General features: G+C 40.2%; 3 protein-coding genes across 3 annotated transcripts; 1 reads left to right on the top strand and 2 right to left on the bottom strand.

Annotated features, from left to right (window-relative positions):
• Nucleotides 1-1,873: 1,873 nt before the first annotated feature.
• Nucleotides 1,874-13,915, bottom strand: parp14rs1 (poly(ADP-ribose) polymerase family member 14-related sequence 1). Its single transcript, XM_083996626.1, has 17 exons — nt 13,594-13,915; nt 13,406-13,506; nt 12,904-12,931; nt 12,091-12,351; nt 10,082-10,306; nt 7,725-9,952; nt 6,157-6,387; nt 5,765-5,986; nt 5,532-5,610; nt 5,227-5,373; nt 4,913-4,975; nt 4,534-4,710; nt 4,178-4,396; nt 3,457-4,071; nt 3,225-3,361; nt 2,842-3,016; nt 1,874-2,662 (listed from the first exon to the last, which is right to left on the bottom strand). The coding sequence occupies exons 1-17, from the start codon at nt 13,766-13,768 to the stop codon at nt 2,379-2,381; spliced, it is 5,367 nt and encodes a 1,788-aa protein (XP_083852752.1). The 5' UTR covers nt 13,769-13,915; the 3' UTR covers nt 1,874-2,378.
• parp9 (poly(ADP-ribose) polymerase family member 9) lies at nt 13,865-19,986 on the top strand. Its single transcript, XM_083996627.1, has 8 exons — nt 13,865-14,047; nt 15,141-16,021; nt 16,737-16,952; nt 17,206-17,418; nt 17,745-17,805; nt 18,209-18,699; nt 18,781-18,940; nt 19,104-19,986. Exons 2-8 carry the CDS (start codon nt 15,158-15,160, stop codon nt 19,376-19,378), a joined length of 2,280 nt encoding a protein of 759 aa, XP_083852753.1. The 5' UTR covers nt 13,865-14,047; nt 15,141-15,157; the 3' UTR covers nt 19,379-19,986.
• Nucleotides 19,987-21,242: 1,256 nt separating this feature from the next.
• On the bottom strand, nt 21,243-24,659 carry faima (Fas apoptotic inhibitory molecule a). The gene is made up of 5 exons (XM_083997270.1): nt 24,642-24,659; nt 23,738-23,869; nt 23,348-23,576; nt 21,734-21,783; nt 21,243-21,546 (listed from the first exon to the last, which is right to left on the bottom strand). Exons 2-5 carry the CDS (start codon nt 23,849-23,851, stop codon nt 21,397-21,399), a joined length of 543 nt encoding a protein of 180 aa, XP_083853396.1. The 5' UTR covers nt 23,852-23,869; nt 24,642-24,659; the 3' UTR covers nt 21,243-21,396.
• Nucleotides 24,660-26,274: the final 1,615 nt, after the last annotated feature.

The following is a 26,274-nucleotide window of genomic DNA, read 5'->3' as shown; positions in this document are numbered from 1 at the left end:
GGCGACAGCGTATGATGACAAACTGGCTGCTCCTGCTCTGGCTCTGCATTAGTTAGTTAGTATTAGGTCATTAGTTCGAATCCAGGCTGAGCAATCTTGTTATGTGATGTTGAATTCTGCTCCCCTCCCCCACCCTCAATTGGTTACAGGTGTTCGTTAAGAGACGCATTAATTGCTTCTGCCACCGTTTGCAGCACATCATCACATTACAATGGCAACCTGCGTATGTCTGTGCTCTCTGTGGTGAAGTGGCAGAGTAAAGGTTTATTGATCAAGAGGTCATGGGTTCGATTCCTGCCTCATTCATGTTGTACTTTCTGCTAGAGACTTCATTCAAATTCTGATTTGTAGACAAACTTCTAATGGCTCATTTATGATGCTTTTTTAAGCATCATTGAAAAATCTCACATTCATCAAAGTCTCAACCTCTACTTCATCAGAAGTGTTGGAATGGCCTGGATAAGCTTCCTGCCATCCAACCACAAGGTCACAAGTTCAATTCCCACCTGAGCAGTCTTGTTAGTGTGTCAGCCACTTTGAACTTTAACCAATACCACTTGGTCTGGTCACATGATCAAACTTGATAATGCATATGCACCCCCACCTATTCTCTTTACCTCTTTCAATCTTGGTTTGTGTTAACATGTTTCTTGTTTATACCACTGCACTAAGATTGATTTGCACTGGAACTACAGCTTTGGGCTCGTTAACTTCAGAGTGAGACAGAGTGCAGTTCATCAACAGACAAAAGTCTCTGCAACTGTGTGTACACTGTGGCCTAGAGGCAGAGTGAAAGTCTGCTGACCATGAGGTTGTGGGTTCCATACCTACCTTGGTCAACCATTTGAATGGTGATCACTGCTTGCACTATTTGCTAATTCTGCAACAGCGTTCAGCTGCTTTCAGCATTCACACGCATTTCCATCAGGAAATGCTACTTTATCTAGTTATTATTATTATAGGCTACTGTGTGTGTGTGTGTGTGTGTGTGTGTGTGTGTGTGTGTGTGTGTGTGTGTGTGTGTGTGTGTGTGTGAATTAAATAAAAAACAACTTTAGAAATAAGTATTATTTTATACACACATTTACATACATGGACAAAATAACCCAGTCTTCCAAAAGCATGGATTGTATGGTCAATAAACAAAGATCTGAACACTTCTTATCATGGCTACAACATGAGAAATCCTGTATGACCTGCAGGTGTAACCAGAGAGTTCTGTAGAGCGCTATTTGACTGTGACGTTGTCTCACCTGCAAATCATTCACAAACATTGTAATGCAGACAAATGAGCACATCAAAGTTCAAATTCAAGTTCCAGAGAGAAATCTGATATCAAGGCAAGGGCATGAAAAAGTTTATGATCTACAGAGACACACTTCTGAGCTCTGAGGAAACAAAGTCTAACCTTTAATTTACACTTACTTTTTCCATAAATCTCAGCAAAAGTGCTTTTGAATAAACACTTTAAAAGTAGTTCATACGATTTCAGATTTCAAAATTGTCAATATTTCCTGTTTTTTATGTGATGTCTCAAAGATGAACGAGTGAAAGACTAAACAAACCCCTGATGTCAGGGGTTAATATGAATAGTTTTACAATAGTAAAATTGAGAATCTCATGAATGAAGCTCTGGGTTTATGCTTGAATGTAAATGTGATACACCTGGTTTACAGAGTTAAAATCAGGCTCTTTCATTGGTTTTTCTGTTTAGACTATTTTTGTTCATGTGTGTTCATGTGTTCATTTGTTCAATGGGAATTTAACATATGCTGTCAGAATGAAACAAAAACAATGCTTGAGTAATTAATTTAAATTTCAATAAAATATCAATAAAACAGTCAACATATCAGTGTGCTTGTATTAACTTTTATTGGCATGAGTTTATTTATTGGAATAACATTTAAATTTAAAATTTCCTTTCAAAATTAAAGTTGATCAAGTAGCCACCTGATTTACACACACACACAGATGACCTTTCACTATTAACATGACAACCTGGAGAAGAGCTGACCATTTCCATCAGTCTCATCACTCTGTGCAAAATGTTCAATGCAGTAAACAAACAGGTAGAAAGAACTGTGTGATAGCAAAGAAATCCTCCTTTTACCTGCTGAATCCCTGCCATAATATAAAGAGACATTTTCAAGGCACTATATGTTGTTTGTGATCATTACTAATACCAGTTGTGTTAAATCACAACATAATTAACACAACTCACCTTACCCTGACTGTTATATTCATTGTACATTTTAACAAATTGCATAAGTATATTGAAGAGCAAACGCTTTAACCAGCTGAGAATAAGCAGAGAATTTTAAGTTTAGAAGGCAGTGTAAAATATAAGGCATTTGTTATTATCTTATGGCATAGTTGTGTCACTTGAAGGTAATCAAATACTCAGGACAAGCCTGGGTGTCATGGAAGACAATGAACATGCTGGGGGTGTTCACATTGTCCACAACGCTGTCGTACTTATCAATGGAGTTGGAGCCCTTGGCTGGTGGGACGATCATGTGTTGTTGTCCACGAGTGAAATCTCCTGTTAGCACCCGGCAGAGATACATGCACTTCTCACCATTTTGGTTTGGCCTGGAGTAGGTATTCGAAGCAGAGTAACTGGCATTGACAGCAAAGTATGTGCCATTGCCATAACAAGCAGCTGAAAATGAAGATGACAACAGAAAGTCATTTAATTTATTTATGAGGTATGAGCTGCAATTTCCTTAGTAAATATCAAGGAAGAGAATTGAATAACTGTGGTGTTGTTAACATTCATTGAGATCCAACTGGAAAAATTATTTTGAACATGGTCTGATATTGTCACCATAAACTTCTCACCATTCTTTCCTGCGTAGCTCCTGTTGAAGCCGTGATGGTTGATGTGGTTCACAGTGGTGTGGCAGGTGCCATGAAAGAGACGCCTCTCGTTGTTTTGATGACCGTTTCTCTGATCCATCTCATGCTTCTTGATCTGGAGGGTCTTCCACAATGCAGGGTTCTGGATCCTCTCAATCTATGAGGAGGGGAAAGTGCAACTTAAACTCCATGTAGAATAAAGTGGCTTGGATTGGATTGGATTGGATTGGATTGTACTGGCTGAGTTCTTACATGCAAGAAAAGGGAGTTAGTGACTTCATGACAAACTTTCTACTAAGGCATGTGGTAGTAGCTGGATTTAAAACATTATGCACTAAATACAGAGTATGTTAAATGTGGACTACCTTAATAATGGTCAGTTTGCATGAGGCCTGGAACAGAGTCTGGATTTCATTGTACTCTGCTGTTCCAGCCAGGATGGGAACAGCATGACACAAAGTGCTGGGTGGCATAGCATCCCAGTTCTCAGGAAAATCTTCATCTAGTAGCAAAAAAAAAAACAATTTAGTTTTTATCATAGGAACAGAACTTTAACAAATTTCAACAATGACAAGTCTCCATCTACTAGTAGAATACCTTTCAACTTGTCGATTCTCTTTATCTGCAGGGTCTGTCCTTGGCTATCAGTGGCCGGTCCACGTGGCATGGTGACAGTGTAGTCTTGTCCATTGACTTTGACTTTTACATTTGGTGCATTATTTTTCAATGCTTGCTCAAGGTGGTAGTTGGTCATTGAATCAAAACTCTGAAACTGGACTCCTTGCTGTTGGTACTGCCACTCTGCCATTGTGCTCGTCACCTCCACCTTCTTTGTCAGCTCCTCCTCGTCTCTTGCCTTTGTCAGCATGTTTTGGATCTCCTTGGTGGCTTTGAGTACATCCTTGGTGAATCCCTCAATAGTCATTGTAGCTTTGCCCTTCTTGCTTTCAATCCTTATGCTCACACCCATGGTCTTCTGCATGTCAACAATGCGCTGGTGGTCTGCAGTAGTGAGTCTAAGGATGGCATCTTCTGAAATTGTGTTTGTGACGTACTCTTTATCTAGCAAGTCATTGATCCACTGCTTGGCGTTGTCTACTTTAGTCTGTGAGTCACCACAGATGTGGAAGCAAGCTGGATCTATTTTCTGAGCCTCAACGACAGAATCTCCTTCTTTCTGTGACTTGCTGGCAGCGTCACCAATAAAGAAAGCTAAAAGACCAAACATCAATCTCTACATTAGACTAGATAAAACATTTGAATACGATTAAGGATTGAGTATCATGAACACCAGAATCATTCCCTTCTCTGTACTCACCTTTGATTTTCCCAAGGAGCCCGGCTTTATTCTTGGGTTCAGCTTTAGATTCAGTCCCTTCTCTTTGATGCATACTGTCATAGAAATCTTTTAGCATCGGGGGTTGGAAAATTACTACCCGGATTGTCTTCAGCGGTGCAGTAGGGTACTGGCTCAACACATCAATCACTGCATCCATCACTGCATCTGCCACCTGCCTTGCCTTTACATTGCCTTGACCTATAAATTTACAATGAAAATTTAGACACTCGCAATAATCCAAATCTACAGCAGTGCATGAAGAATAATCAAAATGAAGGTAGACTGTGAAATATTGTGCACATGAACATGAACTTAACTCTGTTGATAGATCTTACCTGTGCCAATGGCAGGGAAGGAGACAGAAGTGTATGAGTTTTTCACACACATTTCGAGAGCATCTTTCACAACCGTATTGACTTTTATAGGGTCAGTCTGTCCAACCAGGTGCAGGATCTTCTTACACTGTAGGTTACCTGGCTGGGTCATTATCAAGCCTTGGTTGGGCTGAGCACCTAAATGTCAACCATGACAGCCAAAAGCACATGTACATGTGAATTTAGGTCACTTTTATTTTCTACACCACCTAGTAATGATATGCACTGCAGTACAAAAGTGTTAACAGCTATTTATTACCAAGCAAGGACATCTTGATACAGTGGCTAGCTGATGTCAAGACTGAATTACAGTGTGATAAAAGCATAAATGTTTCCTTACCAAGAGTTTGGCACTCTGCTTCAACAGCCTGACCAGCTGCATCCAGAATAGCCTTGGATACTCCTAGAGAAGGAAACGATATTGAATATTACATAGAGCATATCATAATAATAAACAAAACCAAATATATTGAAAATATATTATACATAAATTATCTGTCATATAACTTTTTTAATGTTACTTTTAAAATATTATCCACTATCTATTCAGTGTGTTAAAATGTATATTTAGGCCGAAATAAGGAGCTAAAATCAAATTTAGTCTTATGTATTGATATAAATGAAATTATAATGAAGTGCTCCATTTTCTTTTACCTGATTTAAGAGAGAATGTATCATTGGAGGAGTTGACAATCACATCACTTGTCTCCTTGGTGATGTCTCCTGTGACCACCTGTATAGCCACTCTCCCCATTTTGGTTTCATGCATTCCTGAGCTCGAGACAACTTTAGAGAAGGGACCTTGTGGCAGCAGACACAAGTGATGGATTAGTTCAGCTTTATTTTATCACAAAATGATTCAGTATTGGTTATGAATTTGTTGGTCAACAAATTCAGTGTTGGTTGGTTTCAGCAATAAATTGTAATTGCACAAAGAAATGTTGAGAACTGTTGCCTACTCGGACTTTGTGGAGAACTTGTTAACACTGGAGCACCTGAGGCAGTGGGGAAATTCTTCTTAAATTCATCACTAAAAACCTGTGGACAGAATCAGAAAGAATAAAAGACATTTTATCTTCTAACACACTCATAAATACTATGAATATGTCTAGATCCAGGAAAATATAACAAAAACAGAGACATGGACATCAATGATACTACCTCTTTCTATAAGTTTCTTTTGTGTAATTACCTGGATAGTTTGTGTATCTGCAGGGTAAATGACGATAACAACCTTCTTCAGGTGCTGAGGTTGTTTCTTACTGCTAAACGCAGAGATTTCATTGAAGATCAAAGATGCCACAATGTCCCTTGGGAAACCCAGGTTCCCAGTGCCGATGGCAGGGAAGGATATGGAAGTCAGACCAGTACCCTCTGCTTTCTCTAAGCAGTCCTTGAAAATGGCACTCAAGATCTGTAAGTTAAAGCATAAACATGCCATCAAGATCTAGGAGCAAGATATTGATTTCCAAGCCTCTACAACTAAGCTATGATCCTTCAATGTTAAACTGTGCACACAACGGTAAAGGGAAGCCATTTTATATTTTTACAACACATCATAATAGATGTATTATATCTGTTTACCGTTTCAGCTGTGCCTTGTCCTTTGTCCCAATGAGGTGTAACTGCATGAAAGACGTGTTTGCTCTTCAGGTTGCAGCCGTCAGTAACAATGATCTCACCAATGTTTCCACTGGCATTCTTAGCATCTACCAGCTGCTGTAGATTGGGTCCTGCTGCACTAAAGATGGCATTTGAAACTGCTCCTTTGTTCAGTCTTAGATCTTCAAATACAGTATTCACGGTCACCTCAGTCTAAGAAATAGTAACAGAATTGTATCAGTTGCATATTCATTTTACATCTTTTATTGAGGTATAGAAATGAGACCATTCAAGCTCCAACCTCCTATTAAGAGGTTTCTCTAGTTAGGGACATAATTTGCGATTAAAGCAACACTATGTAATTTCTGGGCCTTAAAATAATGTTTCTAAACTCTTTCAAATAGTGGAAAAACAGTTAAAGGGATAGTTCACCCAAAATTTAAATTTAACTCATTATCTACTCACCCGGGCTGGGAGAATTTTCAGAGTCCTCCGTGCCTTCTCGGAGTTACGGGGGTCCGCGCAGCAGTATTTGTCATAATGGTTGTGAATGGGGCTCACTTTTCTTCGTCCAAAAAGACACACCAAAAAACATCCAAATACCTCCATACTGCTCGTCTGTAATGTCCCTCTTGTATTGAAGCCCCGACATGAGAAATTGTTCCGAAATAAATTAAATAAGTCTATATTTTAAGCTTGTTTGTAGCGGAAGCTCCCAGTGTCTCAGTTCACTGCACTTCCTGTGTCACCGTCGGAACAATTTCTCATGTCGGGGCTTCAATACAAGAGGGACATTACAGACGAGCAGTATGGAGGTATTTGGATGTTTTTTGGTGTGTCTTTTTGGACGAAGAAAAGTGAGCTCCATTCACAACCATTACATGGACAAATACAAATCCCCCCCCCATAACTCAGAGAAGGCAAGGAGGACTCTGAAAATTCTCCCAGCCCTTAGTCGACATGAGGGTGAATAGATAATGAGTGAAATTTGAATTTTGGGTAAACTATCCCTTTAATAGGATCAATCGTGCTGCCGCTGCAGCCGGAGTGGGGTTGCGCCAGCTGCAACTGCACTCTGCAAGTTTCCTGGGTGGGTAACTCTAACCCTCCCACCCTCAATCTGCCGTGAAAAATGCAAACTGCTTTACAAGCATCCCCGGGGGAGCACAGTACCTTAATTTTTTGAGGGAGCCGGTGCCGAAGGAAAGCAAAGAGGCTTTGTTGGAGGAGGCTAGGAAAAAAAAAAGCAAGAAAGCGATCGAACACAAACCTAGACAGAGTTTTGTGTGTCACCAGAGCTCTGGAGGGGAGGCTGACTGGCCGTGCGTCCCAGCACAGGGTGTGCGGGTGAGAAGAGTAGGGAGACTGGACTTGAGCTTGAACAAAATCCAACTCACCCTGTAAGGGGAGTGAGATTCTGGTGGGGAGATATTTAGGCTATCTACATAGTGTTGCTTTATTTGTCCATACTCTAATTTATTGTTGTCCCTCTTTGGGAATGTTAACTGTTTTCTCTTTGTCAAACATTATAAGAAAAATATCCAAATTACCGTGGCACCCTGGATTTGTCCTTTGGTAAGACTGATTTCCAAGCCTTCTTTGGTCTTCACTTGACCCAAGCAGTTTTTATCAGATACAGCAGGTCCAGCAAGTTTCACAACAGACTGTGTGGCTTTGGTAGGAAGAGTCTGTTGAGAGTGACCTACACCATGACTTCTAAACTCAAGTCTGACAGCTCTCTCCATAGCCTGAACAGCAGCATCATCAATGTTCACCAAATGGATCTTCTTCAGAGTGTTGTCATCATATCTTTCATCAAAGTATTCTTTTATGGCTTTGATGATGGTGATTGCACACAAATCAAGAGCAAAGCCTTGGTTACTGCTGATGGCAGGCAGGGCCACAGAGGTGCAGCTGTACTGTTCAGCAAGGTCTAAGCTTCCTCTAACAGCTTTCTTCAACTGTGCCTGAGCCTTCTGAGATTTATTTGGGTCAAATGTGGGCCCCACTGCATGGATAACTTTTTTGCAACAAAGCTTCCCTGTCGCATCAGTAATGACACAATCTCCAGGCTTGAGCTGTCCCTTCGATCTTATTATTTTGTCACAATCATCCTGCAACTGACGGCCTGCCGCTTTCAGAAGTGCTGCTGAAAGACCGCCATCATGCTTCAAGTCAGGATTGGAAGAATTGACAACTGCATGTGCTGGGTAACTACACATATCTGCCTTGAAAACAGCTATTTCCACTCCATCTGCTGTCTGAAGATGATACACAGGCTTTGCAATGCCATCTTGTCCATGAGTCTCATCAACCAGTTGGACCAAGCAGTCGGTTTCATTCGACAGTGTTGAAACATACATAGTTTCTTTATCTTTGAAGAACTTCTTGACTCCAGGCTTGGAGACCTTTAAACTTTCAAAGACCACTGACGAGACCAACTCTTCAACCAAGGCCTTGCAAGTTGCAACATCAGCTCTAGAACCACTCAGGCAGATGGCCTCATTTTTGTAAGACACTGTGACTTGCTCCACAAAAGTTTTTTTTAATTGTTTAACATATTTAACTATGACATGGGGCTTGACCACAATATTTTCCTCAACATGAGCATTCTGCTTTAAGAAGTCTTCAAGCTCAGTGCTAACATTTATGACACTGTCCTTGTGGCCAGACACTACAACTCGTTGAACAGTAGTGTGGATTTTAAGTCTCATGCAGGACTTAGTGTTTGCATCCTCTAACTGACTGACCAGTTTCTGCCACTCTGGCTTGTCCAGGACATTACCGTCTTCAACACCAATGTCTCTAGACATTAGCAGCTTTCCCAGATGGTCTTCAGCATCAATTAGAGCTTCATCTGAGGCAGCAAGGAGCTGCACCCTCTGTCCACTGATCTCAAATGCTGCATTTATTCCATGAGCTTTAAGGAGGGCATTGGTCAGCTCCTCTTGTTCTTCACACTTTAACAGGTCAATGACATAGTTATCTATTTCTAATATCCTTCGTTTCAATGCCACTATTGCTTCACATATCACTTTGTTTGCTGCAAGAACCTCATCATTTAAGCCAGTTACTGTCAAATCTGGACTGTCTTTCCTGTATGATATTTTGAGTGCTGGAAACACTCGTAGCAACTTGTCCTGAAGACCATCTTGACACAGGATGTGGAAAATTGATGGTGAGACTTTGATCACTTGGGTTATGCTAAATTTCTCTCTCTGCACTCTTTTGACAATCTTGTTCACAACTTCATTAAGAGCTTGCTCAACTCTGTTGATATCATCCAGAAGGCCAACCACTTTTAATACACCACTAGCTTTGTCAGGCACAACAACCACATCCTTACTCTGTAGCGTCTGTCTAAACTTCTCCTCAGACTCTTCCCATACCTCTACATCTGTCTGAAATGTCAGGGACTTGAATTTTGACACAGCATCTGAAAAGGCTGACTTCACAGTTTCCTTCCACTGTTTGATGATGGCTTTGGCATCTTTTTGCTTAAGTAGTGAAGGCGTGGGGCTCAATCGTACAGGAGACTTGCTGAGGTTTACATCACAGAAGTGTTTTTCTAATTCTCTGTGAATGGTCTCTGCTGCTGACTGACTGACTGTGAGGTATCTCCAGACAGCACTGTCAACAGGTTCAGAGATAGCAGCAGGGAGTTTTAGTGAAGGCTCATCTTTGCCGTAGAGGGCTACCCCCAAAGATTCATAGAAAGGATAAACTCTGATCTCCTTCTGTTTGATGTGATGCTTCTTCCTCATGGTTTTCTGAACAGCTAGAAGAAAAAAAAATACACACCTGTCATATTGTGTTGAATTCATACAATGGTGATAATAATCACTGCTTTCTCAAACTACATACATACTGACACTGTAATATTGAACATGTATGGTCATTGCCCTACCTTTATGGTCTTTAAAAGTGATGACGGCAGACTGTTCCGCTTCATTAAGCAGGACATTTTCCACATCTCCACCTTCTTTCTCAAAGAACATTTGGAGGAAATCTTCATTATAGTTCTGTATGTCTTCAACTACAACTTGCTCTGTGACTTCCAGAGGTCGGACTGATAACCCCTTTTTTGTAAACATTCTGTTTTGAGGACATCTTGTCAGGAAGTCAGTGTTTTCTGTGAAGACAGATAAAATTTGTTAAAGTAGTTTGCCTTATAAACAATAAAGAGCCTTACTGAGACATTTTATAAGAGGACTTGTGGATTCATATTTGGTGAAAAACATAGAATTTAAACATAACTTTGTTCATTGGTTCGATGTTAGTTAATCTCTTGATGAGAAGTAGTTTTTTGTGGTGTTTTGCCAGGGCACAGTGTATCAACAAAAATAATTTGGCATACATCTGACACATATTTTTCCAGTTAATAGTAATGACTTTTTATTGTCTAGGTCAGGGTGAAGATTTGTTTGGCATTCCTTATCTGTGCTGCCTACAGGTGATCTGGTAAACTGTAGGAATTTTAACCGCAAATTTATTTTAGGTGTTAATTTATTAGTCTAATCCAAATTAGTGGGGATGCAGCCATATGTTTGGCCACCAATATCTATAATCTGTGAGAGAGAACTGCCAAGTTGCAGCCAATACTGATCATTTTTATTCCACATTCTATTTTTTTCTTTTAATTATTATTAATTAATTTGCACAATTTTACAAGTAAGCAAAACAGCATAAATACAGCAAACCAGATGTGCAAGTGAGATTAAAGAAACCCAGAGGGGTTTATAAAGGAAATCTCACCTCATAAAAACAAGAAATAGAAGACCACAACAATAAACAATACAAAGAAAACTTAAAAGTATCATATCAGGAAACAAGAGTAATTTAAAAATCACAATATAGAACATAGCTAAATTCATGTGTGTGTGTGTGTGTGTGCGCGCGTGCATAGAGGTGTCTAGTGACCATGGAAATGTGCTACTGTAGGCAACACGTATTCCAAAGCATAGCCTACTTAAGTTCAGCCAAATCCTTATAGTGCAAGGAGAACGGACATTTGCAGTCAGGTATGAGTTTGGTTCATCAGATAGGACCGGAGCCTTTGTTTGAAATTCTGCAGGGAGGTGGACAGAAATGCAATGCATTCCACACAACATACTTTGTCTTGTTGGTCTGCCATGTGCACTGAACAAGATGGAAGGCAGGACTAGAACACAAACCACCAGAATATTAACCACGGGTGATAGATTTTAAGTTGATCAGTGACCAGATGCATTATTCCAATCTACCAATCACATGTTTTCATGAAAATCACTGGTGGCTGATATAATGGGGTATTCATATTATTATTATAGTATATGTCTCATTGCACTATCATCAATCAAATTTTGTCAGTAATCTATCTTTTTTTTGCTATGTCATAAATTTGTTATCTCATATACCTTTACTTCTATTTTTTTTAGTTATTTCTAAATGCTATAAATCACCACAATTGTGTTGTGTCCCTGACTGATTGTAAAAGAGAATAATTTACCTAAGCCAGGGATTCCCAAGTTGTGGCGCATGCACCCCCTGTAGTGCACGAGCTGCTGCTAGGTGGTGTGTGACATGAAAAGGGTAATGGCAATGCTATGGTGCTATATTTTACTAATAAATAAATAACTCATATATTATATCAAATGGGATTTTTAGTAAAATTCAAGAAAATCATTTTTAAACCTTAATTAAAAACATTATAATAATAATAAAAAAAGTACCCAAAGTCAAGTTGATAAATACTATTGCCGTTTTTTTTTTTTTTTTTTACTGTGGCATTGGGGGTGCGACAGCTAGGTAGGAAAGTAGAAGGAGGTGCACCTAGGGGCCTTAAAAGTTTGGTAACTGCTGGTCTAAGTCATGCTTTTACCACATGGCACACGCACAAACACAAATGCACATGAACACATAAACTGAATTGTGTACCTTTTCCAGTCTGGAAAGTAACGACAGCGGAGGAGATGGCAGGGATGACCTCCAGAGTGAAGCCTTGCGAAGCAGATGAAGAGTCAAGATCTTTTAAAACGTTCTCCACCAACATCTCCAAAAATTCTTTGCCAAAAGACTCTGGAATGTTTCCCAAGACAGACGAGGTGGAGCACGGTTCCTCTTCTTCCTCCGTCTGAACTTCAGCTGCAGGTGTGGGTTCATCAGCACCCGGCTGTTCGCTGTCTGCTGGAGGTTCAGCTGTTGAGATATGAAAGTTGAGTTACTGAACACACATCTAACAAAGAAGTTTGATAAACATATAAATAGCATGAATAAAACCTCTACTTGTGGGAAATTCATTCCAAGTGTTTATCACACTAGGAGGCCAACCAAGTAAAACCTCTTTTTAAATTCATTGCTTTTTTTTAACTTTCAAAATATAATGTGGTGGTTAGGATAGTAAGAGTCAAGTGCTGGTTAAGTTATCTCTGAAATGACACTACTACCTGGTATGACCATACCAACTACTGTACTAACATATTTTAAACACAGAAAAATATGTAAGAGTTTAGTTTGGATAGGAACCATGAGGTAATGGTTTGAGGAATACCTTTGACTTTTCCCCTCCGTTTGGTGTGAATATTCATTTACACAGATTAACTTTATTACTTCAATATATTTAACAACTGTGTAATGAACAATGGTGATAAATAATTCTGTTTATGGCATTATTGTCTACCATAAAATTATTTCTGAGAAGTGTATTTCAGTAACCAAAAAATAAACATGACACATGTTGGTGTCACTTACACTTAATACGTTTATCCGGAGGAGCGTCCTGTATGGAAGAAACAAAACTTATATCAGTCAAGATTGATAACTATTGTGGCATCTTGTGTGTCCGGTTTCTCTCTGCACAATGGTTCAGCATGTTTGAAGACTGATATAATTAAAATAATTAGTGTGTAGGCTATTACCACTTCAAAACACACTGTGTTATTTCCTGGATTAGGCCTCTGTCACATCACAGCAGGAACTAGCAGCAGAAATCAAAGTGCACAGTAACACCTGGGTTTATGAGTCACATGATAAAGAATGTCCCAGGGCAGCTTTCTACTTTTTATGGTTTTATTTACAGCGTGATCATTCTGTTTAGGGGGAGAGGCATGAAGCAGAGGAAAACTACAGAAATGTTACTCGTGAATGTTACTGAAATTAGTGAAGTGATTCTTTCACTTGCTCTCTGACCTACAGGCCATATAACGCTATGTAGGCTACCCTGTACATCTCTCTACATTGAGTCTCAGCTCACCTGTGTTGCTTTCTCATCTGGAGGGAGGCGGACTGTCATCTTCAACACACCCGTATCCAAAGAGATCTGATGTGCCTCTTTCCCCAACACATTTCTCTGGTCTGTGAGACAGTAAAAACACTTTAAAACGACCTCGGTTGATTCTAGTAACAGACGTGACAGACATGACAAAGTAGATCCACACTCACCCTCCTCGAAGCGGAAGCGGAGCGTCGCTGTCCTGCTGCCGCTCTCATACTCGACCTCACAGTCTCCTCCGTTAGATTTCCTACTCTGGAAGTATTTGACTAACTTGGTTTTTAATCTCGGTATATTGTTTTCTTCGAGTTCGACGAGCAGACGGTAGGAGTACGCGTCCGCCATGGCTGCCGACTCCCAGCCTCTGACTTTGTTTAGTTTCACTTTTGTTTCCTCAGAAATGAAAACAGGGGCGTTGCGTTGCTATTTCCCGAGGCCGTTGTCATGTGAAAACCCGAAGTGTCCAATCAAAGCGGGTTGTAGGCAGGACGGTATCTGTGTTTGTCGAACATGAAGATAAACCTGTAACGTTACTGAACTTGGCCAACAGCCTGAGGGTTATCCGGGGTCTGCTCCCTCTCTTTCACTTTCTGCTGTCCCTCGGTACTTTCCAGCTGCTGCACGGTGAGTCCGTCGATATATCTGCATATTATTATTTCCGTGGCCTGTAAAGTTGAACATATTGATTGCTCGAATTTCTATCAGTGTGAAACTACATGCTAAGTCTGACAACCAGTCACCCGTGGTGTTTGTTTCGTTGTCTTGTAAACTGCGTCAGAACGCTGTCCCTCTCAAACACGACGTAAAACTACCGAGATGAGCAGAACTAGCCTACTTCAAATACCTGTTGGACTAAATTAGAAATGGTAGAGCAGAACTAGACATTTTGTAGGTAGGCCTACAGGTAAGTCGTTAAATTGTGGTTAGGATATGTCTTGATACTTTGCACGAATTTAAACGTATGACTTGTAAAAAGTTGCTTTTGAATCGTTGTATTTAAACGTTTAGATCCAACTTCCTGACTGAGAAGTTACCTACGGTAATCACATGTAGTGCTTTGTCTCCCTCTACTGGAGTGTTAGAAAACAACGCTCATATGGAAAAATAATAGAGGTGGGGTCAAGGTTTGAGAAGTAAAATCGTTAATACATCCATGAGTAAAATGGGCTCTATGCACAGCTCCACCACCACACCTGGATTAATCAATTTGTCCAATAATGTAAGACAGGAAATGAAGGACCTGCCTTAAATCCAGGAAGTGGTGGAGCTGTGCATAGAGCCCATTATTCCAGTGCATAACCGAACAAATAGCATTAGATTAATTGAATGTCAAAGGGATACTTATAAGCAGACTTACTTTTGAATGCACTGAAATAATATGAAATATTTGACCAAATAAGGTAGCCTATACCATCAAATAACTGCTCTTTCATGTGAATGACGTTTGCGGCGTTCTTCTTTTCCAGTCCAATTGATAGTACCATTTCCATTTAGTGCCTCACATGTTTTATAGTCAATGACAGTCCTTTCCCGTCTGCCTTGATCCACAGTCCCATATTTAGTATATAGCATAGAGTATGCAAAGGTGGATTCCCCCCATTCATCTGTGTTTCTTGTTTGGATCCACTGTGAAAGTCAGCAGATGTATCCCTGATGTTTGAGCTGAGTGCACATACTGTATTATATAATAACGAGACATTGATGCTGTTGTTTCCAGAGCTCTGTTTAGGAACCATGGACAGTCACCGTGATTTCCCTCTCCGTGGGCAGTCAGTTCACATTGTTAGAAGATGTGGATCTGCTCTGAGTGCTGTGCTTGAAAGCAAATTTGGATGTGTCGCCATCATTGAGGGTGTGGATTTTGAAGATGATCTGACTGCACAGCAAAAAACGCCAACTGTTGTCCCAGACAGAAGGTTTGAAACTACACTGCGTTCAGGTGTCAAAGTGTCTGTGTGGAAGGCTGATCTCACCAGTTTCACGGCAGATGCTGTTGTCAATGCTGCAAATAGTGGTCTTCAGCATTATGGCGGGCTTGCTGCAGCACTGTCCAGTGCTGGTGGTCCTCGGATCCAAAAAGACAGCGACGATTACATCAAGCAGTTCGGAAACCTGAAAACAGGAGATGCTATTGTCCATGATGCTCGGTCACTTCCATGCAAGAACATAATTCATGCTGTGGGTCCACAGCTACAGATAATGCACTCTTATTATGAAGTTTCACAGGCTAAACCCCTGTTGAAGAAGACCATCGAGAGCATTCTTGATAGAGTTGAAGAAAACTCTCTGATGTCTGTTGCCATCCCTGCCATAAGCTCAGGACTGTTCCACTTCCCCCTGCCACTGTGTGCCGAGGTCATAGTGTCAACTGTGAAAGATTACTATGGCTCCGCTCGACGACATCTCCCTGCAGAGATCCTGCTTGTGAACAATGATGATCCTTCAGTTCTGGAAATGGAGAAGGCCTGTCATAACATACTAGGCTCCCAAAAGCCCACGACGTACAGCCAGGCAGCAGCTCCCAAAACCTCAATACCTACTGTCCAGATTGGAAATGTCCATGTGACACTGAAGAGGGGTAAAATTGAGGAACAGCAGGTAGCAATGTGCAATGTGTATGCAATGTGAATTAAGTGTTTATGCATTTTAGTGTGAACTGCTGCTTCATGGTACTTTCTTTTAAAGGGATGGTTCACCCAAAATTCAAATTTCACTCATTATCTACTCACCCTCATGTGGACTAAGGGCTGGGAGAAGTTTCAGAGTCCTCCGTGCCTTCTCTGAGTTACAGCGGGGCGAATGGGCCTCACTTTTCTTCGTCCAAAAAGACACACCAAAAAACATCCAAATACCTCCATAGTGCTCGTCTGTAATGTCCCTCTGGTATTGAAGCCCCAACATGAGAAATTGTTACGAAAAAAAAAAAAAAGTCTGTGTTTTAAGCTTGTTTGTAGCAGAAGCTCCCAGTGTTGCTCTGCCGGAATCTTGCGCGATTTGCGGAGCCGTAAACTGGGTGTCAATGCAAATCGCGGATGTTTTTTGGTGTGTCTTTTTGGACAAAGAAAAGTGAGCTCCGTTCGCAACCGTCATATGGACATGCAGTGCTGCTCCCAGCCCTTAGTCCACATGAGGGTGAGTAGATAATGAGTGAAATTTGAATTTTGGGTGAACTATCCCTTTAAGACAATATATGAATAAGCACTTCAAGTCAAATATTTTGTGTGTAGGGATTTTTCTTACATAATACAATAAGCTATCTTCTTATCTGATCCCCTTTTCTTTCTTTACCATTCATGTTTTTGTATCATATCAGACAGATGTCATCGTGGACACTGCATCATCTGACAGAAACTTGAGTACTGGTCAAATCTCCAGTGCTTTACTGTGGAAAGCTGGTCATGGAATGCAACAGGAGATGACAATTGCCTCTCAAAGAGGAAGGATCGTCATCACAAAAGGCTACTCTCTGCACTGTAAAGAGGTGTACCACACTTTTTGCACTGAAAAAGGAATGCCAGCACCACAGAAGGTACTTTATATGTTATGGTTTATATATCTTAAACCATAAATTATACAAATTATCTAACTCATATGACATTTTTCACATCACTTTACAGGAGTTAATTAGTGTGTATTATTTTAATAGAAATAAATAAATATAATAATACATAGAAGTGTTGATGAGAAGGAAATATTAACAGGCAGTACTTGAACTGTTGAGGTTGTTCTGTAAAAATAGTTTATATTTGTCTATGACTCTGACCACTATTCTTTCATTACAGCACCTCTTCTATTCAGTACTGGAATGCTTACTGATGGCAGCTACAAATCATCACAAGTCAATTGCCTTTCCTGCCATCGGCACTGGATTCATGTTCGGTAAAAATGAAGCTGCCAAGATCATGTCAGATGCTGTGGCTAACTTTGCCTCAAAGACCCAAACTAAGATGGAAGTTCATTTTGTCATATTTCCCAGTGACAACGACACATATAAGGTAGTATTGCAAAAATGCTGTCATGAAATTATAAAATTACCATACAGGCCATGGGCATCTATAGCAGCAGGCTTAACTTAAACTGTTGAGAATAAAAACCAAAATGCTAAACAACAAAAACGGTGACATAGGAATAACAACACCCAGTTAAAAGATTGTACAACAGTGAGAACAATTACTCTTAGCTTCTTCTTACTCGTTTGTTGGTTTAAGTCACAAAATTTGAAGTTGGAATATAGTTGTGTGTTTACTGTTCAAGAAAAAACCATTTATACTTTGTGAATTATCTCAGAAAAATGAATATATTAATGAGCTTCTCTTTGCAGGCCTTTGAAGAACAAATTAAATCTCAACAGCAAAAAGTGTCTCATCCCAGCCCCACAGAGGGTAATAACACAAAACATCTGCTAAATGTGCACATTATATGTTCATATTAAAGGTCCAATGCAAGTATTCTGAGGAAGAGTTGTTGTTGTATTTTCCATTAGATTAATTATATGAGAATGTAATGTTGCCACTTTGTTGATTTTGAGACATAAAATTATTTTGTGGTCTTTTTTATCACCACTAAAATCTGTAAAAGTTACAATCCGATCTGATCCAATTATAATCTGACTTTAAAATGTCAGATCTGAGAATGTTCTTTAGTACACCAACAATGAATGTACAAATCTTCCTGTGATTAATTGCATGGCTTAGATTAATTGAAGAACAGTAATATTGACAAAGAAAGGCAGACAAATCTTCTGTGAACTGGTAGTGATTGTTGTTTATTTGTCTTCTCCATCAGCTTTCTCGCACAGGAATGAGTTCCATGACCGCAAACATTCCACTCCACAGATCAGGCTGAGTGGTCGCTCTGATGAGACAACCAGAGAGGCTGAGCGGTGGCTCAGTGGCCTTTTCGAATCCTCTGGCTCTGTCACTATCCGTAACAACTTCATCCTGCACTTCAGCAAGGAAGATTTCATTCGGCTGTCCCGTCTAGCCAAAAATGGTGTTTTCATTGAGGAGTCATTCAACAAAGGTCATGCAGAAATAACTGTTGCATGTCATACCAAAAGTGGGACACGCAACAGTTATGATGTTGTGGTAGCTGGGTTGCAGGTGGAGGCCATGCTCTGCACCACACAGCAGGAATATGTCAAAGAGGAGGAGAACGACATGTTTCCAATGCTGTCAAACAGTGTGTCCTCAGAAAGGAAGAAAGTTGATAAAAGTGACCATACTTTCTCAAAGAGATCTTCTGAAATCAGACACGAGGGGCTGCTTATGACAAAGGTACAGTATGTGTAATAGTTTTTGTTTTGTGTGTTATTTTCCACATATTCTTGACTAATGTTTTTTTTTTCTTCTATGAAGTTGGAGAGAGTTGAGAACAAAGCACTGGAGGCAGTGTTTAACCTCAAGAAAAACCAGCTACAATGCAACAATCCGCAAAGGATGTTTCAACGCATCCCTGCACAGTTCTGTGATATGGTTAGCCATATTGGATTCCATACAGTGTGTGCTCCACCTGCAGGTATGATGCATTTGATGTAAACCATATTCTTGGTGTATGTCAGGTTTAGTTCTTGACTTTTCTGATCTTTTGATTGTTATTGTGGTTGGAGAAGGGATAATTAAAAAAAAAAGACTGAAGCACAACTCAGTTACTTGTCTTCTGCATGTTCCTATCTGTACAGACCCAGCATATGGAGAGGGCATCTACTTCGCTGGCACAGTGAAGGAGGCCATGAAAGTGTGGGAGGATCAAGAAGAGGAGTATCTGTATTTTATGGAGGCTGACGTGCTGACAGGAAATTCCACCTCTGGCAAACGAGGTCTCATCCTGCCACCTCCTGTGGGAACAGATCCCCAAGTAATGTATGACAGTGTGAGCGGAGGACCTGATATCTCTGTCATATTTAGTGGTTATCAAGCTCTGCCCAAGTACATTATCACCTGTAAGAAGAAGTGAAGAATGACTTCTTCACTCTTTTAGCCTCTGTTTTTATTCTGGTCTGTGGTTCTGTTGTTGAAATAACTGGACAATTACATCTTAGATTATCAGAGAAGCTGAAGTACATTCCTAATGAATGTACTCAGTATTATGAAGAAATGGCTGTCGGGCAATACATCTCTAAAACATATAAACAGGACCAGAAGTACCATAATATTACAGAGGAATCACAGATGTCAGGTGTTTTTCTTAATGCTGAATAACTGAGTTTTGGCGAATTTTTTGGGGGGTGTCCTCTATGCAGCAGCAGTAATATTAGTACATGTAGGATTAGCACAATTATTTGTATATCAATCAAAGTTCCATATTAGAAATGTACTGTCTTACTTATTTGTTGAATGACATTAGACTATGTATGCAAGCATCACTAAGGCAACATATGCCACTAATTGTTATATGCTGACATAAAACAGATTATAATGTAATCCTTCATATCACAAGTACAGAATTGTAACCAGATTGTAAAATATCAATATAACAGTGACACTGATTGTGGTGTGCATGATGAAGGGTGATATTGATGGTTATACTGGGGCAAGAGGGCAGGTATGGTGTGCTAATGCTGATTAAACTAAATAAAAAAAGAGTTTGATGCATTGTCTTATTATTGTAATTGTTCATTATGTTCATTCTTTGAGGAATCTAGATGGCTTGTTTCCACATCTTACAGTCTATTTACTAATAACTTAGCCAACCATAAAACCAGAAACAAAGTTTTAATGAAATTAAATACAATTTACATTGTAAGAACATTTACCATAACAGGAAAACAAAATGGAATATGTGTAGAAATATAATATTTTCATACAGGATATATAAAAGACAAAATGAACTCTCATATGCTCACGATTCTGTAGCACAACTGTTCCACATCACACTGTAGAGTGCAGGAAGTGAATCAGCAGATGAAGTCTGCTCCACTGTCATGGATACTTTGACAAGTGAGAGAAGCTTGAATCAAGTTTTTCTTTTGTCATCATCACTGGTCAAAACAAGAAAAACTATGGAAAGTGTTTTCACCGTTATTGTCAATAAATAGCAAATGCCCCTCTTTGCAAAATGTAAACACCGAAGATACACTGCAGAAATGTTCAAACCTTAAATCGTAACCACGACTCATAAAATATGGTGAGTCTCACTACAATATCACATAAAAAGAGACTAATGATTTGACGGCACAACAGAATTCCACAAGGACAACAGGGAGTCTCTGAAGTATCAGCAATTGCTGTCTTACAGCTGTGGGTGACTCCTTATTGGCAATAACATGGCATCTGAACGATTGTCTGTGAAGATCTTCCAGCCGTTAAACTGCAGACGATGAACTCCAGGGTGTTTTGACACATCTACAACAGCAGTCTGCTAAAAGTTAATTACATGTTACTGTTAAATCACCTGGCTGCACCAAGCAAACAGGGACAATTTAACACAACATAGTTGGACTGAACAAAGATCTCTCCAGAGCAGTGTGCACTGAAATGATGCTACACTCAAGGAATAAGCTTGTTCCCTGGTATTTAAAATCTCCTACTGCACAATATTGTATATAAGTATGTATAACAGGACCTGCTGGTCTTGTTATAGACTGGAGGACAAACTAAGCTAGGTTAAATGGGATAGATATGGCACATCTGGCCTCCTTGCTGGAATTTGTCGAAAAGTGTGAGGTTTCTCAGTGTGAGGTCACATTTTCAGACAGTAAATCCTTTTTTGTGATGAAAATATGGCTCAAACGTCTCTTCTAAAATTGCTCAGACAGTAAACCCTGTGTATAATCACAGTATTAATTCCAGCATTCAGCCTTTACCGGTATGGGTCACACACCCTCCGAAGAACGGCCTTCAAAACATAGGAGCGGTTGGTCCCTGACTCCGATAGCTTTTTCCTCAACTCCTCAGTTTTACAGACACGAGTCACACATCCATACCAGATCTACAGTACTGCTTCCATACAAATGTAAACTCACAGACACACAGTCATTCAGTGCATTCAGCAATCTCTGTCCCGTCCACCAGCAGCGTGTGAATGATCCCATCTCGCCTCTTCCCGCTGCTCACAGCCTTCACGCAGCAGTTGTGGTCTCCCAGTGTGAAATGTGTCTCTGTGCCATCATCCACAAACTCTCCCTGCAGATACAAGTCAGACAATGGTTCAGTTCCTTGCTGCAGAACTACAAGGTGTTTAACTCCTCCTCCCCATAAATGATTTAGTGTTTGGTAGAATCATCAGATGTGAGACAGAAATGTACAATTGTTGATTTAATTTACAATGTGACTTCTATATATTGACATGTAAAGGTATGTGGTATCTTACCGCAGTTTCAATCTTTTGTCCGTTACACCAAACATCCATAGTGTCTTTCTCTAAAAGAAAAGAAACACACGGAATTAGTGAAATATCCAAGAGTTGGGTGATGAAAGTATCTAATGTGCCAATTATCATGTTTTGGTATCTGTACAGTCAGCTTTGATTTGTTTGTTAAATTCTGTTGGGTCTTGGTGTGAGAATGTCTGATAATGTTTTAATTCCTAGAGCAACAAGCATGAGAAGAATGACCTGAGTGGTTTCTGTGTTGTTTCACAACTACCAGTACATATACAATTGCAACATCAAAATCATCTGACCCTACTTTGAGCCCATACTGAAGAAGAAACCTAATGACACTCTAGAGCAGTCAAATCTATTGTATACATTTAGGCTACCATGTAGGTTATTATTGACTAATGAGATAATTTAAGGTGTTTTAAAAAGAGTGACCACATCCCATCTCTTATTATTGTGTTGTGTGTTCAGAAAAGAAAATTGAATTTGAGCCCACTGTGGGTCTTAACATTGGTGTAATATAACTCGTCTATCAGACGATGTAGACCAAACTTTGTGCAAAATTCTATTTTCGAGTAAATCCGGGATGAAAGTGGGGAAGTTTTTTTTCGCATTGGATAATCCAGGCACACGAATTTGCGTCACGTCGCTCACGATTCATCAGCCACTGATATTGGATCCGTCATCCAACAATCAAACGTCTGAGACACGTGCACACACACCGAGCTCGGTCTCGCCCCAAACATTAAATATCCCGCTTGCTCGATAACAACCAATAAAATTTGTTTTCCTTACTGGGCTAATACGACAACTCGTGAAAACTCGTGGAAGGAGGCGCGACAAACAGGACAAACGGCCAGTTCTGAACACCTTTAATCGTATTTCCTTTATTTTCTGTGTAAAAGCGCAATGCTTAACCATAATTTATGGAGCAAAAACCTTTACACATGATATGCATTTACCTTGGTTTCTAAATTGTAGTACTAATGACTGTAGTTGTGTAAAATCTATTATTTATGAATTTATATGACTTTTGTTTGAGGATGACCCTTTGATGGGAAAAGCATCAGGCTATGTCTGAGTTATTAAATTATCTTTACATGAGAAAACAGTATTCCTCATTACAGGTAGCACTTGGTCAGATGTTATTTGTAAATGACTGCAATGTGAATGTTGAAGCTTTAATCTTGGGGAGTAACTGCCCAGATTTATAGATCATTACTGTAGACTAATGTACAGTACATGCTCTACATGCTTCAGGTGGTTTGCCACCTGATCGGCTATAAGCAGTGCAAGTATAAGAAGGATTAACTTGCCCAGTTGACAGAGGTGGCTGAAGATGGCGTGGGGATTAACGCAGTTAAAGAGCTTAGTATCAGCTCTGACATAATAGTAGTGGGTAGTTCTGAAGGGGCAGAAATCATACAATGATCTAACCTGATTGATTGATTGAATGACACTCTGACACATTTTAGGGTGAATTTAATTTCACAGTGCTCTGGCTGAGTCTCTTTTACAGATTTGTACTGCACATATGTCTAGGGTGTATGAAAAAGGATCAGATGTCATAATAACAGATAAGATGCTCAGGGCTGTAGGACTCACCCAGGACCACCCTGCAGTCAGTACCATCCAAGTTGAGTACCCAAGTGCTGGTGACCTTTGATCTGTTCTCCATGTACTTCTTCAAGCTTTTCCCGTTGATCTCCAGGGTGTACTCATAGGCAAAACCGCTGACTGCATCAATATTGATGGTGGCCTTGGTGTCTGACTTGCCAACATTGAATGTCTCTTTCCCCACTAGTTTGAACATCCAGTCCCGTCTTAGTACCTCCTGTGGCAGAAATAAAACAAAAATTGCAGTGAACCCAGACATCAGGGATCGCTGATAACACTGACTTTGTAATGATAAACTGTTATTCACAGGGGGTCGTGTTATATAAAGCGTGCTGTGTCTTTCCTGGCTTTACCTTTACTTAGGATCATGACCCGTACCTTTCCATCAACGTAGATGACCCTCTTTCCAGTGGTCGTGCCATGTTCAAACTCTATCCTGTGGACTCCATCGCTCAGTGCCACCTCCCACACGCCAGCAAGGTCACTGGACATCCTGATTTTACAAAGAATCTGCTGGACACGAACAACAACAACACAACTAAACCAGTAAATGTCGAGGCAAACGCATGGCTAAAGGCTATTGTTAGCTAACAGACTAGGATAACGTTAGTTAGCCCAGAGGAAAAAAATAGACCGTAGCATGTATTAGTAGGTTTAAGCCCACCTCCACCCACTGATGCCCGACAACAGTAATTGATGCATCATATTAACAACTAGTTAACTCATGATATAAACACGGCTAAATATCACACGGTAAGTTATCGCCGCTTAGTGCATTAAGACTTCCGGTGTCAGGGATTCCCTTTCAAAATAACAGCACGGAATATTTGCACTTGAACCAGGCATAGACATAGAAATATATAGTAGCTATACATGTATATGTTAAGGAAACAATGTTTTAAATATTACTTAGTGACAAACATCATTCAATTTGTCTAAGCCGCATTTGTAGCTCAAGTGAACATTTTAACAGAGTAACGTTATCAGTGTCTGATATCTTTTGTTATCTATCTAGGGTAATGTGGGAGATGGATTATTAAATTGCAGTTATCCTGGGTGTATAATCTTCGCCAGTAGATTCAAAGAATTTAACTGTTTTACTGCGGAGTAACGCAATTGGGATTTTATTTTGAAAAGCAGACGGAAGCATTGCCACACCAGTCGAGCAGCAGGCCGATTACTTTTTGTGGACGCTCTTACCGCTAACGTTACCTCCTTTGCTAAGCGGATAAATGTTAAACGTCGGCATGAGAATATCAGACATCGTTATCCATCATTTTACCTGAACGGTCCTGAAGTAAGCGCTCCAGTCCCGTGATTAATTCATGAACAGTAGGTGACTTTAGCGCAGTTTATGCTAGTGCTGCACGATTTGATAAAAATGTGCGATTGCGATTATGGTGGAAAATATTGCGATTTGCGATTGCGATTACGATATTGTAAATTAATGCTGTAAGGAGTCTATTTGCTTGATTATCAAGCACAGCACAGGAAATAACCATATTTTAGGAGTGTATTTCTCAAATAATAAGTGTTTCCTTACAGTATCTTTGTATTAAATAAAAATAGGTAACTTTTTGTGCAGTTTCATAGTCTACTGCGATGCCATCATTTATTACAATGCCTTTCTCCCCCCTCCCTCCTCTCACAGTACACAGGTACACAGGTAACACAGAGACAGACAGACAGACAGACACACACACACACGCACGCACACACGCACGCACGCGCGCGCACACACACAACGGACGAGAGGAAACGGCAAATGAGTGTGGCTGTTACCGTAAAATAAAAATAAAAAATAAATAAAAAAAGACAGTTAAAAGAAAACCAAACACCGGAGCTTTCTGGTCGTTCGCCCCAACAGGCATATGCCTCCTCGTTTTTTAAACGCACTGCACATGTTGCGGAGGAAAACACAGTTCGCTCCGTGACGCTAAAGCTCCACACACCTGCTGTAATCACGGGGAGACGGTCCTGCAGCACACGGAGCGCTGTCTGCCAGCTAGTCACGTGATCAGACCTGCTGGTCACATGACTGACGGAGTCTGCTATGCTGCATACATTAGCGGCTCTGCTCCACACACTACAGGAATTAAAGTCCCGTTTACAGGCTCACGCGGTCGCACATTTATGTACTTTAAATCGCCAATCGCACTCTTTCGTGCGATTACGTAATCGCACGGCGTGACATCGCGATTGCGATTGCGATTAGATTAATCGTGCAGCACTAGTTTATGCACAGGCAGTTAGCTTCAGCAGAGAGGCAACAGACGAGCTGTGACTCTGTTGTTACCATGGTAACATGATATCCACCTACGTAGAGGCTGGGACACGCCCACCGGGATAAAGGATAAAACCCGTGAACCCGAGGAACTGACTTCAAAAAGTTGAGATCCCTCCACCCGAGGTAGAGCAAAGGGCATAATTTTTGTTCTTTTGATATGTCTATTTTAGGAAATGGGTTCTTCTTACTCACAAAAATATTTTATTGCAAAGGAGGTTTTTCTAAACTCACCAAATGTATCCAGAAATTCACCAAATGTCCCCTGGCATGGTAGGCCTATTTGTAGTAGGTCAAGTTTATTTTCAGTTGTTTCTGTGATGGGACAGTCTGGTAGCTCTGATTTTCCTACCACCAAAATAGCTAGATTGCCTATTCAGCCAATACTGTGCTTTGCCTGCTGTCAAAACAACATGTCAAAGTGCCCAGTCTTGTGTGTCTTCAGTTGGCAAAAGTGTGTGGTGTTATGTAGCTCGTTGTTCCACAGCTTTGTTCATTTAATGGACTGAATTTGGTGGAAAAGGGCTCCATCTTCTGGTTAAAGGGTTTTTGTATGCAATGCAGTGATGCCGTGATGTAGGGAGAGGTGAGGGACTGCACAATGTCACATAACTGTCATGTTAAATGTCAT

This window comes from Trachurus trachurus (genome assembly GCF_905171665.1).
Source record: "Trachurus trachurus genome assembly, chromosome: 21".
In the NCBI taxonomy this organism is placed as follows: Eukaryota; Metazoa; Chordata; class Actinopteri; order Carangiformes; family Carangidae; genus Trachurus; species Trachurus trachurus.
Note: the sequence above shows the minus strand (reverse complement) of the source record. Positions and strands in the feature narration are given on the sequence as shown.